We start from the raw sequence: 14222 nt of genomic DNA on the forward strand, positions 1-14222 counted from the left end.
AGAAATCTAAATTGATTAATTTTGCTTTTGGTATAATGCTTTCTCTGGTGACAGCTCAAATCTTTGCTAAGGGTTTTAATACTATGTGTAAACTGAAAGACAGTCCTCAGTTTTGACCTGATTTTGCAAGCTTTGAGCATTACAAAGTTAAAACCCGTCATTGCACAACAACGGTTTGTGCTGTGGGTCAATGAAAAGACCAGTTTTTCGGGGGGGGGGGGGGGGGGTAATAATACTGACCCTGGTAATCATCCTTTTTTCTGAAATTATTTATGCTTTCTAAAGAGCAATATTATGTTTGCAAATGCTATGTTGTAAACCCCTTGCTATATTAAAAAAAACACTTGGACAAATGTTGACAAAAACTTTTAAATCATAGCGAGGATAATAATTTTGTCCTCGTCAGTAATAATAGCTCATTGTTACACAAAACATTTGCATTCGGTCCCCGTTAAAATTTACAGTCTTCGCTTTATCTAACTGCCTGGAGGATAACGAGCTCTAAAAACCTATCATGTAAGTGAAAGTTATCATCAGGTTAGCGAACACAGAGTTGAAGCACAGAATTGTAAGATCATTTTTATGGGAAACTCGCTGTCAGTCAGTTGGCATTTGAATGTCCCGTAACTTACCGGTTTAGTAGTGTTAGTGACTGAACGCTGGAGTGCAATAGCAGCTCTCCGCGGCTATGCACCACCCGTAGAGGAAGAATGAGGCAAATGAAGCCCGTCCCAGTGCGTGTGTTTCAGCGCGTTCACGTTACCGGCACACAGGCTGCATGATGGCCGAGGGAGGCGGACCCGAGTCGGGTAACGCAGCGGACTCCGACTCGGAGCCGGTAGCTGCACAAATACCGACTCCTTCAACCGAAAGTCAAAAACAGACTATTGGGTCTCTTTTGAAAACGTCTCTGAGAAAGGGTGACGAATGGTAAGCTAGCGGCCACCAATACTTGGGTCTTTAGCTATCATTAGCCGATAAACAGGAAGTGTTAGCATGCTAAGCTAGCAAGCTAATGACAGCAATGCTTGTAAGCTTGAACTCGATAGCTGCTGTGCTAATGATAGTTTGGCAGGCTAGCACGCTTGCTGCTAGTCAGCCCGACATTTGAATTCCTCTATTAGTACTAATGCCTGTATTAACAGATATTATCCTTGACGCACACAAGCAACCCAGCTGCCAAGTGACTCATTTGCACGTTAATTAGTGCCTGTTTTGTGATGAGTTGAGCGGCGTTAGCAGTCGTGGTAGCTAGTGGACTGTCAGAATAGCTAAGGCCCTGGATTCAGATTGTAGTTTCTTTTTCCAGTGAAACAGTCTCGTTGTCAGTTGCGGAATGATGATGAGGAAATGGGCCCGCTGACAGAATTAATGTGAGAAGTAGTTACCTGCTTGTCATGACATACCGGTTAAACCGTGTGACGTTCCCCTTACCGGCAAGCCAACTGTGTTAGCTAACATAGTTTCAGACCATTAACACTGCTCAGGCCTGGGCATACTGCAGCCGGTGTACTAAAGAGGCTTCACCTCAGCCAGTAAACACAACACCACAGACATGTGAGATGGGCAAGCGTGCCCGTTAATCTCATTTGTTAATAGAAGTGGGTGCCAAACGACCAGGTCACGTTCATTCTTGCAGCCACTAGCTGCAAAGCTAACCTGTTTTTCTGGAGTTATTTAAATGACTTGGCCCTTCCATTTATGGTATTGTTAAAATTGAACTACTGTCCTTTGGTATTCATTTCCAGGAGCCTTAAACACTGTCAGGCATAGCTTGGCAAAACTAATCTCGGGATAAGATCATGCAACTGTTTGTTTGACACTTTGAAGCCCGTTAATTTTACAGTGTTGACACGAAAGAGCCATAGTCCAGCTTTTTGAATTAGCATTTGAATGCGTGTTGCAGTGTGGATACAAGTTTATTAACCAAAGGAGATTCTTTAGATGAGATTAAGTCAAACTAGCTTGCAGTTACTATAAATGCCAAGGCAGTTTGGTATTGCATAATCTTCTGGGAAAGTGTAGGGCTGTGTGCCCTTTTATACCATACCTTTTAGAATCTCTTGACCCTTTTTTATGCTGGGGGAAGAAATCCATTACGAGATATAAATGTTAAAGCTTTTAAGGGGAAAAGAGGATCTTCCAACGAGTGATATGTTTTTCTTTAACTGTGACTGATCAATTTGTTTTAGGTATCTAATAGACAGTCGGTGGTTCAAACAGTGGAAGAAGTATGTGGGGTTTGACAGCTGGGATATGTACAATGTTGGAGAACGAAGCCTCTATCCAGGACCAATTGATAACTCTGGCCTGTTCTCAGGTAAAATTGTCATTTTAAAAAGAATCCCCTAATGGACTGCTGTTGATTTTGCTTGAACAATATAAGTTCCACACAGAAATAAAAAAACAAAACATTTAGTTCTTTAGCTTATACTTATGTGTGTTGTTTTTTTTGTTTTTTTTTCCCCTTTTTCTCCTTAAAGACCATGAGACTCAAGCCCTGAAAGAGCACCTTATAGATGAGCTTGATTATGTCCTAGTACCTACTGAGGCATGGAATAAGCTAGTGAGCTGGTACGGCTGCCTTGAGGGCCAGAGACCTATCGTCAGGAAGGTAAGGCTGTTAAAGATATTCTTAATTTTAGCCCTGTACCAGAGTGCGTGGACTGGGCTTCCAAATGTCTCTTTTCTTCTCTAGGTCGTTGAACATGGCATGTTTGTCAAGCACTGTAAAGTGGAGGTCTATTTGCTGGAGCTGAACTTGTGTGAGAATGACAATATGGACAATGTTGTTACACGTCATTTCAGTAAAGCTGATACTATAGGTGAGCATCCACATGTGTAATTTATACGTTGGTGTTTGCTGAATAAAACTATTTGACTCTTCATGCTTATTTATCAAACTTTTCTCATTTTTAGACACTATAGAGAAGGAGATGAGAACACTGTTCAATATCCCATCAGAGGAAGAGACCAGGCTCTGGAACAAATACATGAGCAATACGTACGAGCAGCTGAACAAGCCAGACAGCACCGTACAGGATGCTGGTCTTTTCCAGGGACAGGTAGTGCTATTCAAATAAGACTGAGATTATTGTTTGACTACAGCTCAATAATAAACTTGTGTGTTATATTCACAATCAAGGTTAGAGAAGATGAAGGCATTAATTCAATTCTTTTTTTTTTTTATAACAGCGGCCACTGAATTCCAGATCAGTCATAGCAGCTTTCAAGTTAGAAGAAAAATACAATGTATTAGAATAAAGAAACATTAGTTAGTCACAAAAGTGCAGGTCATAAACCTAACTATGGCTAATGTAGTTTTGGTGGCATATGGCATATGTGTAGCATTAAACTCAAGCCTGAGATGTGTAAAGTCATGCATGAAATTCAGGTGTGCCAACCTAGCTTTCATGTCGAATATTTTCCCAGGTGCTTGTGATTGAGCGCAAAAATGAGGATGGTACGTGGCCCAGACAAGCTTCACATCCCAAGTAAGCTTTTTTTTTTTTTTTTACTTCTTCTTCTTCTTCTCCTCTCCAGTCACGCAGGCATGTTTGTTTACATATTTAAGAATGTGCTTTTCTGAAACACGATTTCATTCTTTCTTACTAGATCAAGTACAACCCCATCCAGGAATTTCACTACCTCTCCAAAACTCTCCTCAAACGCATCCCCAACAGTAACCAATGGAGACAGCAACTGCAGCCCTGGATACACGCTGAACAGCAGCACCTCATCCAGCAACAGGCAAGGCACCTTTTCCGATCTACTTTTTCTCCCCTCTCTTTTGTTGTTTATTGAAACTTTACCTCTCATGGATAAATACTGGCAAAGCTTGTAAGGCATAGGAGTGATATTTCTTTTCACTGTTTACACACAGCTTGTCACTTAATTTTAAAAAGAGGGGAAAAACAACTTTCCAATATCCAATCTAAGTTTTCAACAAGTGGAGTTTTCAAAGATATTTCAAGGAAATGTGACGACATCTTCCAACTTGTTAAAATTCTTACAAATCATTATATCACATTGTGTTCCCACAGACCACTCTGTAGTTTGTAAGACAAACAAAAATTCTTGACAGGCTGCAAAACTAGGAGTGTGATGTTTTACTTTGTCTGTAATGCCATTAGTCTTTATCTTATCCTTTTAACATCTCAGTTTTTTAATTAAATTTGTATTTATTTGTTTTAGCTCCTTGATGTCACCCAGAATAAAGCACAAAATATATTCACACCAAATTTCAGTAGTTTGCAACTGCATATGTTGTGTCGGTATAATCAGCTGCATGCATTTGCTCTTTATGTAGTCTGCTGCTTTAATGAAATTTGCAGAAATATGTAGACAGTAAATGAGAAAATATTAGTTTTTGTTACATTGAGAGAGTGATTAAAGATCTAAAGATGCCCGTTGTCTATTGTCTGACCATATTTAAGTTTTAAAAAAAATGTAGATTGCATGCATGCTTTAGTGTACTAGTATGCTGAATAATAAAGAGCACGTAGTTTATAGGCTTATTTGTAGGACAACTGGGATTTTATATGCACCTAGCTTACTTGATTACCATGTGTTAACAGCTGTATCCTGAATACAATACTACAGACAAACTATCACATCCTTTCTGCCAACAGATATGGGGGCTACAATTCATACAGCTCCTACAATTACAGGGAGTCACAATCGCAGCCTGGCTTATGTGGGCTCAGTAATTTGGGAAATACGTGCTTCATGAACTCTGCCCTTCAGGTAAAAAAAACAACAAGCATTTGCAGCTTCCGCTTAGTGGAAGTGAGCTTTAATATTTCTGTGCACATAATCCTTTTTCGTGTCTTTTCTTTTTTTGGTTCCTGTTCCCTCAGTGCCTGAGCAATGCATCTCCACTCACAGAGTACTTCCTCACTGACCAGTATGAGGCAGAGATAAACAGAGAGAATCCTCTGGGAATGAGGGGGGAGATAGCTGAGGCCTATGCAGATCTAGTAAAACAAATGTGGCTCAGCCGCAGCAGTTATGTGGCCCCACGTACCTTCAAAGTAAGTTGTGTCAAATAGCTTGAACTGAAGTCGGTGTATACCGACTGAATACATTCAGGCAAACTCATCGAGGCCTATGAAGGTAATAATAATCATCCTTTGATTGTCAGACCCAGGTCGGACGCTTTGCCCCCCAGTTTTCAGGCTATCAGCAGCAGGACTCTCAGGAGCTGTTGGCCTTCCTTCTTGACGGGCTCCATGAAGATCTGAATAGGGTCAAGAAGAAGCCTTACTTGGCCCTAAGGGATGCAGAGGGCCGTCCAGATGAGGTATAGTACAGATGTAGATATCGTGTTGTTTTGTCTCTAAAGAGTAAAAGTCTGTCTGATTCTCTCATGGTGGTGCCGAAATATCAACCTTTACAGAACCTTTAAATTTGAAACAGAATGACTGCCAGTCTGCTTTATACTGACAGCTAGACATGAAATAGTTTTTCTGTATAGTAACAAGAAAGCAATATCATCGTTGAATTGATGGTTTTAAAATGCCATCTAATGGAGGTCTTCTTCCTTTTCTCCACTGCTTGGTGAACTACAGATTGTTGCCAAGGAAGCCTGGACAAACCACCGTTTGCGCAATGACTCTATTATAGTTGATATTTTCCATGGCCTCTTCAAATCCACCTTGGTATGCCCAGAGTGCTCCAAGGTATCTGTTACCTTTGACCCATTTTGCTACCTCACATTGCCTCTGCCCTTGAAGAAGGACCGTACCATGGAAGTTTTCCTGGTGCGATCAGACCCTCAGTCAAGACCCACACAGGTGAGTTGGTATTAACCTTCACTCGCTGCTCCAGACCTAAATCCACAGTCAAACTGATAAGTATCTACGATTTGGAGATTTAAAAAAAAATTTGATAGTTGATATGTCTAAGATATATTTCTATATCTCTTTAAAATAGCAGCATAGTCACTGAGAACATCATATGTTGTTTTCTTTGTCTTGCAGTATCGGGTGGTGGTCCCCAAACTGGGTACTATAACAGACCTGTGCAGCGCCTTGTCCAAACTCTGTGGAATCTCTCCAGAAAATGTTAGAATCTTATTCTTTTACATCACGAGTTTTGTCTAATTTATGATGCTCACATGTTTGTTTTTCTTACTCTTGGGAAACAGTTTATAGTTTGTTCTAAATTTGCCTCCTTTATCTTTGTAGATGGTGGTGGCAGATGTTTACAATCACAGATTCCATAAACTTTATAGACGGGATGATGGTCTCAACCAAATCATGGAAAAGGATGACATCTTTGTGTAAGTTTGTGTTATTGACCTGGTGATGATCTGAGAACTCACTCACTGTGGTTGTACAATGTGAGTGTAAGACGTGTTTCCTTTTTTGTGTCAACGCTCTCTGCAGGTATGAGGTACAGGAGGAGAACAGTGAAAGGATGAGCCTGCCTGTTTATTTCAGGGAGCGCCACTCAAAGCATGCTGGAAGCTCCACAAGCACCATGCTGTTTGGCCAGCCTTTACTTATCACCGTGCCCAGACATAACCTCATAGCAGACGTTCTTTATGATAAGATCCTAGAGAGGATTGGGTAAGAACCTACTGTATTGGTAAAAAGAAATTCAGCTATATTATGGTGTAGTAGCAGTGTGCATACAGTACATCTGGCATGAAGAAGTTTAATGGAAAGGGAGCAGAACATGCACACCCTGAATTCTTTCCAGAATTGGTTAACCATGTTAACTCGTATTCCTTGTTGTGTGTTGCAGACGCTATGTAAAACGCTCCCAGAGCCCTTCTACTGAAAGCAGGGCGTCAGCCTCAGCCACCATATCCAGCTGCAGTCAGGCCCCTGAATGTTCTACATCTTCTAGTCTCAATGCCAGCCTGGGTGGCTGTGGCAGTCCCTTATCAGATGGGGCCTCCTGCAGCGCCAGCTCCAGCAATGGCAGCAACCACTCAGGGACCTGCAATGAAACGAATGGGTTGTATGATGGTACGAAGCTGACATCAACTACTCATATCCAGCTGAGGAGTCGTCATCAAGGAGCACTCAAAAAGCATTGCAACAAGAATAATTAGATGTGGTTTATGTCACTGTTTAGGTGAAGAGGAGGCCATGGACCACCAAGTGAGTCCAGAGCCAGAAAATGGCCAATCTGAAGAGGAGGAGGAGGCCTCTGACTTACAAAATGGGTCCAAAGGAGACACGACCAAGCTCTTTACATTCAGCATAGTCAACTCTTACGGAACGGCCAACATTAGCCCGCTGCCTTGTGATGGAAATGTCCTCAAACTTAATCGTCAGTGTACATCTTTAAACTTCAATTGCATGGAAAGTTTCCTTTTTTCAGGCCACTTTACGATAACACAGCTTCTTCCACGTTCTCTCCTCTGCAGCACATTCCACAGTGGCCATCGACTGGGACACAGAGTCGAAGAAACTCTACTATGATGAACCAGAAGCAGAGGTCAGTTGATATTCGTCACACAGTTCTGTGACACAGCGCTCATACACTTTGTTTATATTTGTGTAAATATTGTGCTTAGGCTTATGAGAAGCATGAGAGCATGCTGCAGCCCCAAAAAAAGAAAACCACTGTGGCTCTAAGGGAATGCATCGAGCTCTTTACAACAATGGAAACACTGGGAGAGCATGACCCATGGTGAGGACCCTTCAGCATAACTTACTCTTAAATGTTTACACACATTATATTTTATCTAAACTGAATATGTTCTTGTAGGTATTGTCCAACATGCAAGAAACACCAACAGGCCACAAAGAAGTTTGACTTATGGTCACTTCCTCGGATTCTGGTGGTTCATCTAAAGCGTTTCTCATACAACCGATGCTGGAGGGACAAGCTGGACACAGTGGTGGACTTTCCCATCAGGTATGTACTGTTGTGGCAGAATCCTCAGTTGGTCTTTTCACCATTTGGGACTTTGATATTTTACTCAGTTTTCCCTCTTTCCTTTTATTGGCTGTGTCCAGTAGCATTAGCAAATACAGATGCAAAAAAATCCTCCTGCCTTTTATATACTCAGTCACATGCTTTTTACAAATTAACTTTTTAATATTGTACCTTTTGGTAGGAGAAATAAAAAAACTAAAATTCTCTTTGTCAGCATACTGTTGTCAAGATCAGTATCACACATTTTTGACTTCAGTACTTACAAATAGAACTTCTTGAAAAACTAAATAAGGACATGATTCTCAGTTTATTTTTAGTGTGATTTGTTTATAGATAAGAGAGCAATGGGCTAAACAATGATTTAGTTTTCCACATAGCAGCTACCCATGTAGTGAAGGTAGAAAATAATACTTCTTTACAGAACCTTCTTTGTAAAGATGGTTCCTTCCTTAGTCATGTCAGCTAAATTTCAATTTGCATTGTCAATCAAGATGACAACTCTTAACATCATTAAACCATGACTGATGTTACAGCGTTGATTGAGAGGCCTCTTGTAATATAAATGGAAAAACTGTGTGTTTTAAAAAGATTTGTCTTAAGTTAAAGTTAAAGGAAGTGTATGAAAAATGATTACAACCATTAATGCAGTTTCATGTAAAATAGTGAAAATGTAAAAATAAGGAACTGGAAAACACTGTAGTATTGGTATAGCTTTGACTCTAGAGGGAGCTGTAGTTTGAAATTCACAGAATAACCAACCAGAGCTCTGAATGAGGAAACACTTATTCAACTTACAAGAAGTGGATTATTATCTTATAAACTGGCATGACCCCAAATAGAACATTTAGACCTACTTTCTGCTCTTATCTTTTACGGTTGTGTGGATTTTTGTAATTTGTTTGCCCAGGTTGTTCATTAATCGAGGGCTTTGCAGTTTTGTTTTTTCCTCCACATGGCAACTTTGGGCTAGACACCCAAGGTTGCTCCAGAAACCTGCTGCTGTGGGTGTGTGACTGAGGAACAATGGAGTTTGTTACATGACTAAGATGTTAGGTGACAAATGCATAAGATTTCCCAACGCTGGTTAATTTGTTAACTTTTTCCCCACTCCCTCATTAGAGAGACACAAATGTTCTATTGTGTTATAAAAGGGAAGTTGCCTCACAGTTAAGCTAACAGCTACATTTCAATCTTAGAACACCGTTGAGGAACTTGATCCAACGGAAACCACAGAGCAGATTGTGTTGCTGAAATCCTTATTTTAAAACAAAAGTCTGACTCACACTTAGTAAGGATGGCTTAAACAGTGCAGTACATGTAGGGTTTCACCATCTGATGGTATTTTCTCTGCCAGGGATCTCAACATGTCTGAGTTTGTGTGTGACCCTAAGGCCGGCCCCTACGTCTACGACCTTATTGCTGTGTCAAACCACTATGGAGGAATGGGAGGGGGTCACTGTAAGTCAGCATTTAATTTATACAATGAAATTTCCCCTATGTAGTCTTTGATGCCAACTGCTGGTCGCAGTTTTTTTTAGCCTTTAAACATGAACACAGTATATGACAGTATGTGTCAGCAGATGGGGTGCTCAGAAAGTCACTCTGTCTCCAAGGACGCTGCATTTGGTTAAAATGTAATAAGGCGTAGAGCCTCGTACATCATTGTTTTCATTGTGCACTCACACTCAGTTTATTTTTCTTTGATATGCCATCTTTTGTCATAGTGAAGCAGTGTAATCAGACTTTTATGTCTTCCTGAACAAAATTCCTGAAAAGTCATGCGTTAACCTTACACCGTCTCTGTGTAACAGACACGGGTTATGGCAAGAATAAAGTGGATGGAAAGTGGTATTACTTTGATGACAGCAGCGTCTCATCTGCCACAGAGGATCAGATAGTGGTGAGTTTTCAGTGTTGTGTACTGGTGATCACTGGGTGTTTGTTTTCTTTAGTCTTTCAAGTGAAAGAATGATGAGTACTGACACTTGCTGGTGTGTTGACTTTGGTGTCAAGTATTCCTCTTCTAGTAATGTAATCTTACCCGTGTTGTGCCATTACAGACTAAAGCCGCCTACGTGCTGTTCTATCAGCGCATAGACGAAGAAAGCCCCTCTAAACCTCAACCTTCGGCGTCATTGGGAGGAGCCCCGGAGCCAGCCGATGACCACATGGACACAAATTAGGAAGCCCAGATGAAAAGGGACACACACTGAAGTGCATATGGCAAATAGAGACACTCGGACGCACACACAAAGCTACTTTAGTGGCAGAGGATTCCACAGACATAAAATTATTAATCCTACCTTCCCTGTATTTTGATTTGTCTCATATGTTGTCAGTTACAGCCATCAGCCTTGACATAAGAGTGAACTGTGAGACTTTCCTCCCTGCAGCGGGTGGTCTGCTGATTTCTTAAAGTAGTTTGCTAGTCTGGATTGAAGAGGAATATAAGTGAATATAGAAACTTAAGGTTAGAAGTGCCCTCAAATATATAGATAAACAAATGTTTCTGTTGCCCACAAGACCAGTCAGAAATATTTAAAACAAAAAGCCAAATGCATTTGTTTCAACCAAAGCGATCCAAGGTATTTATGATAAAATGAACAAACTGATGTGTTTCCAGGATGCTGGCTTTGTGCCTAGATTTATCTCACATATTCTTGCTGTGCTAAGGTAAATTTTAGCAGTGTGATGTGCACACATGACAGTACATGGCACCTTCTTTGTTGAAAGAATCCTGTTACCTTATGCCACCTGTTTAAAGTGAAACTATTTCTGAGGGGATCCTTCGGCTTCAGACTACCGGTAGCAGTGGATCTGTGCCGCATCTAGACCACAGAGAGGGTGTCTCATTTCAAGGTCCCTAACATCTAGATCTTGACATGAGTTGTGGCAGAAGCTGTTTTGGGGGGTTTGTTTTTTTTTGTTTTGGCCTTGCTCTAGTTCAGCCATGAGTTGTTTTTTTTGTTTTGTTTTTTTTTCTCCCCCGAATATGTTTTGATGCACAGCACGGGCTCTGCTCTCGGGGCCCTAAACTCATGAGAGGAGTCTTACCCTGCTCACAATTTGTATTTTCTTTTTTTTCTTTTTTGTAATCATAATGAAAAAAGCGGCCTTTCAATTCCTGCAACCTGTTTAAAAAGGAGGCACTTTGAATTCTCCGTGAAAATCTACCTGCTTCTGGTGTATCTAGAAATCATGGAAGTGTATGGTTAGGCCTTTAGCATTAAAGGGTTTGGTCTGTCATATGCGTCCACATAATTTTAATGTGTCTTTTAAGCTGCCTGACCGGACCCTTAGTTCACTTGCGATAGCTTGTCCTAATTAGTCTTGTACAATAATGCAGCTCTGTATTGAAATGGCTATGATATTTGATATCTTCTAAGCACACTGAGTGAAGCGAAATAAACTAGAATAAAAGTGGTGCTTTATTCATGAAACTTGAACTTTGCTCCTTATCACAAGGAAAAATGTGTTAGATGTCAGATGGGGGTGGAGGAAAGCAGTCATTTAACAGCATTCTCACTGAATGCAGGCACTTTGAGCCAGTTTTCCTTCCAGTGATACTAATACAGCAGTTGGCTCTTAAGTAAAGTTGAAAGTGATTCTTTTATTTTATATTATTGAAGGCCAGACATACACAACAATCCCCTGGAGCACATTTGTAAGTGGTGACTGGATGTTTTGAATGTGATCAAGTAAAAACTAGAATACATTTACTTGTGACAGTTAACACTTAATATAATGTAATCCCACAAGGCTTGTTCTGGGGCATAAATCTGCACCTGGTTTTATAATGGCACGCTAACATACAGGGCCTTTGGGTGTCCTCCCTGCTGGTTGGTCCTGGCATCATCATGTTGTTCAAACTACCTAAACAATCATTCATGCCTAAAACTAGAAAAGCTTTATATCTGTAATCTAGATATGTAACTGAAAACACAGTTCAGCAGCAGAAAATCTTGTCTTCTTATCCACCCAAAATTATGTCAGCAGTTCAAACTCGATCTGTACATAATCAACACTATTTTAAATAGGTGTAAAAATGATTGTTCTCATATTTATCTTGTTGCCGATATCTGCAGTTTTGTTTTTAACTGAAAAATATTTGAATTCAAATTACAATAAAGACTGGAAGCCTCAACAAGCTCACTTGTTTGGACATGCACTGCAATATAACACAGATTGCCTCTGGTTTCAGGTGATGCGATACTTAAATGTACTTTGATACAAAGCGTAATAAAGCTCAAGTCCTCAATGAGGTGCTTTGTTTAGAATAATTGCATGCAATATAACCCTCACGCTGAAGCTGTAAGTACTGCTGTCTGTGTTAAGATAATTACCTCTGGTTGCAGGTGATGCAACCTAAATTGCCTGCCAGTAATGCTGACTGTTTGCAAAAGGAACTCTGATGTACAATTACATGTAAGCACAGGAAACACACCTGTAATCAGGTGTACTGTAGCTATATACAAAGCCAACACTTGCCTGTGGATGAATAATCTACCACTCATAACCTTTCCCCAGCCCTCCTTTACAGAAAATGTCTGAGTATTTTTAGATATGCTAATAAGATTAAGCTGACAAAATAGTCCCTCAAATATGACCTTTAAACAAGAAAATATATATAAATATATATAATTAGGAGTCAGAGAAATGTTTGCAAAAAATATATTTATTGATCCCCTTTAAACTTGACACCACAGCTGTGCTTTACATGCACCCAGCGCAGCTTTGAAGAGATAAAACAGTCCTGCCTTTTACATTTCATCAGATATCCTCCTCACAGTTTGGTTTCAGAGGATTTCTTCATTTAGTAAAAAAAAAAGAAAGCAGGAGACAGCTACTGCGTACAGGAGAGCACAGGTGGTGAGTTTAGGTGGCATCTATTGAAGCTGTAAGCGCAGTGGTGTTTCTCTCGTTATGAAGGCTACACACACACATAGTGCTAAGCTGCAGGCTGCTTCAGCATTTAGGACGAGGTTTTAATTCGTCTGGCTGAGGAGCTTCTTGATGTCTCCCTCGATGTCGATGGTGAGGAACCTCCGGCTGTAACGCTTGAACGGCACACCGTCCGGCCCGATGAGGAACTTCTCGAAGTTCCAGGACACGTCGTTCCTGCACACCGGGCTCCAGATGATCAGCTTGGGGTCGGTCATCAGAGACGTTGCGTCGTCGCTGGGTGTTGGAAGCTTGTCCTTCAGGAACGCAAACAGGAGGTGGGCGTCCTTCCCGTTCACGTCCATCTTCTCAAAGAGCTGAAACTTGGGCTCGAAGCCATTTCCAGGACGGACATACTTCAGCGACAGGAGGATCTCTTCATTCTTGCAGTTCTCCTGCACACAGTTACACTCTTGGCTCATTCTTATCGGGAAGAACCAGAAAATACAAACTTCCCTGTTCCCTACAGCAAGTATTCAATATTATTTGAATCCCACCAATAACTATGTATCAATAAGTAACTAGTAACAATAACCTGTGTAGTCCTTCAGCGCCTTATAAAATATTAACCATTTTAAAGTATATTTCATATTGCGTAAAAACTCTTTGTTGTAAGACGAAAATCTCACACACAGCCACAACTTCCTCCTTGCTAAAAGTCACCAATGCTTTGCGCATTCAGCTAATATAATAACAGCACTAATAACCTATGGATTTAGACGTGTCTCTTGTACTTACAAGCTGACTAATATTATACTAAAGCCCGATCTAAAACTTGCCAGTAAACTTGGGAACTATACAAGATTAAACCTTTAAATAAGGGGTGGAAATAACTTCCTCTAATTTGATTAAATACAAATAAGTCAGCCATTTCCGGGAAAATAGGATAAATTAACGGTGAAAGCAGGAAATTTAGAGTAACGATACTTACAGAATGATTATTTCTAGACTGACGGGATAGAAAGGCCTTAGCCATGTGCTTCAAAGCGCAGATAGACGGGATAAATTTCTCACCTGATGGCCGAACTGGTTGCAGGGTACTCCCAAGATCACAAGCCCCTTGCTGGCGTACCGCTCGTGGAGCTCGTTCATCTGGGTGTAATCCCTGACGGTCGTACCTCAGAGAGAAGCGACATTCTCAATGAGGACGACTTTGCCCTTTAGGGACGAGAAATTAAACGTCTCCCCGGTCAACAGTTTGGCCGTGAGGTCGTAAAAACTTGTAGCCATTGTTTTCTTTTCTTTTCTTCCTCCTTTCTTCAGGTAGAGCAGATGCCTTCTTCACTACCAACACAGTGCGCTCTTCTGTTTCTTTGGACCAGCTTTATATGGTCAAAGAGCTTGTATTGCCTGCCAAGATAGTTCACTCCCTGAAATTAGTGGGC

General features: G+C 40.8%; 2 protein-coding genes across 3 annotated transcripts; one reads left to right on the forward strand and one right to left on the reverse strand.

Moving 5' to 3' along the window:
- Positions 1-624: 624 nt before the first annotated feature.
- usp4 (ubiquitin specific peptidase 4) lies at positions 625-12109 on the forward strand. Of its 2 annotated transcripts, XM_086292331.1 has the most exons (22): positions 627-930; positions 2193-2320; positions 2484-2614; positions 2699-2825; positions 2920-3065; positions 3433-3494; positions 3616-3750; positions 4632-4746; positions 4860-5033; positions 5144-5302; positions 5571-5795; positions 5982-6065; positions 6189-6283; positions 6390-6572; positions 6751-6977; positions 7087-7284; positions 7382-7452; positions 7532-7647; positions 7726-7875; positions 9251-9354; positions 9708-9796; positions 9957-12101. In XM_086292331.1, the coding sequence occupies exons 1-22, from the start codon at positions 779-781 to the stop codon at positions 10077-10079; spliced, it is 2994 nt and encodes a 997-aa protein (XP_086148457.1). In that variant the 5' UTR covers positions 627-778; the 3' UTR covers positions 10080-12101. The 2 variants fall into 2 exon arrangements, 1 of the variants encoding a protein (XP_086148457.1); XR_015129093.1 differs by lacking the exon at positions 9251-9354 and having other exon boundaries at positions 625-930; positions 9957-12109.
- A 444-nt stretch (positions 12110-12553) lies between these two features.
- On the reverse strand, positions 12554-14159 carry gpx1b (glutathione peroxidase 1b). Its single transcript, XM_086292336.1, has 2 exons — positions 13852-14159; positions 12554-13232 (listed from the first exon to the last, which is right to left on the reverse strand). The coding sequence occupies exons 1-2, from the start codon at positions 14065-14067 to the stop codon at positions 12882-12884; spliced, it is 567 nt and encodes a 188-aa protein (XP_086148462.1). The 5' UTR covers positions 14068-14159; the 3' UTR covers positions 12554-12881.
- Between the last annotated feature and the right edge of the window lie 63 nt (positions 14160-14222).

The sequence above is a fragment of the Aulonocara sp. 'chitande type north' Nkhata Bay genome, linkage group LG5 (assembly GCF_057382095.1).
Source record: "Aulonocara sp. 'chitande type north' Nkhata Bay isolate Kocher_YH1m ecotype deep benthic linkage group LG5, A_spYH_male_GT1.1, whole genome shotgun sequence".
Classification (NCBI taxonomy): domain Eukaryota; kingdom Metazoa; phylum Chordata; class Actinopteri; order Cichliformes; family Cichlidae; genus Aulonocara; species Aulonocara sp. 'chitande type north' Nkhata Bay.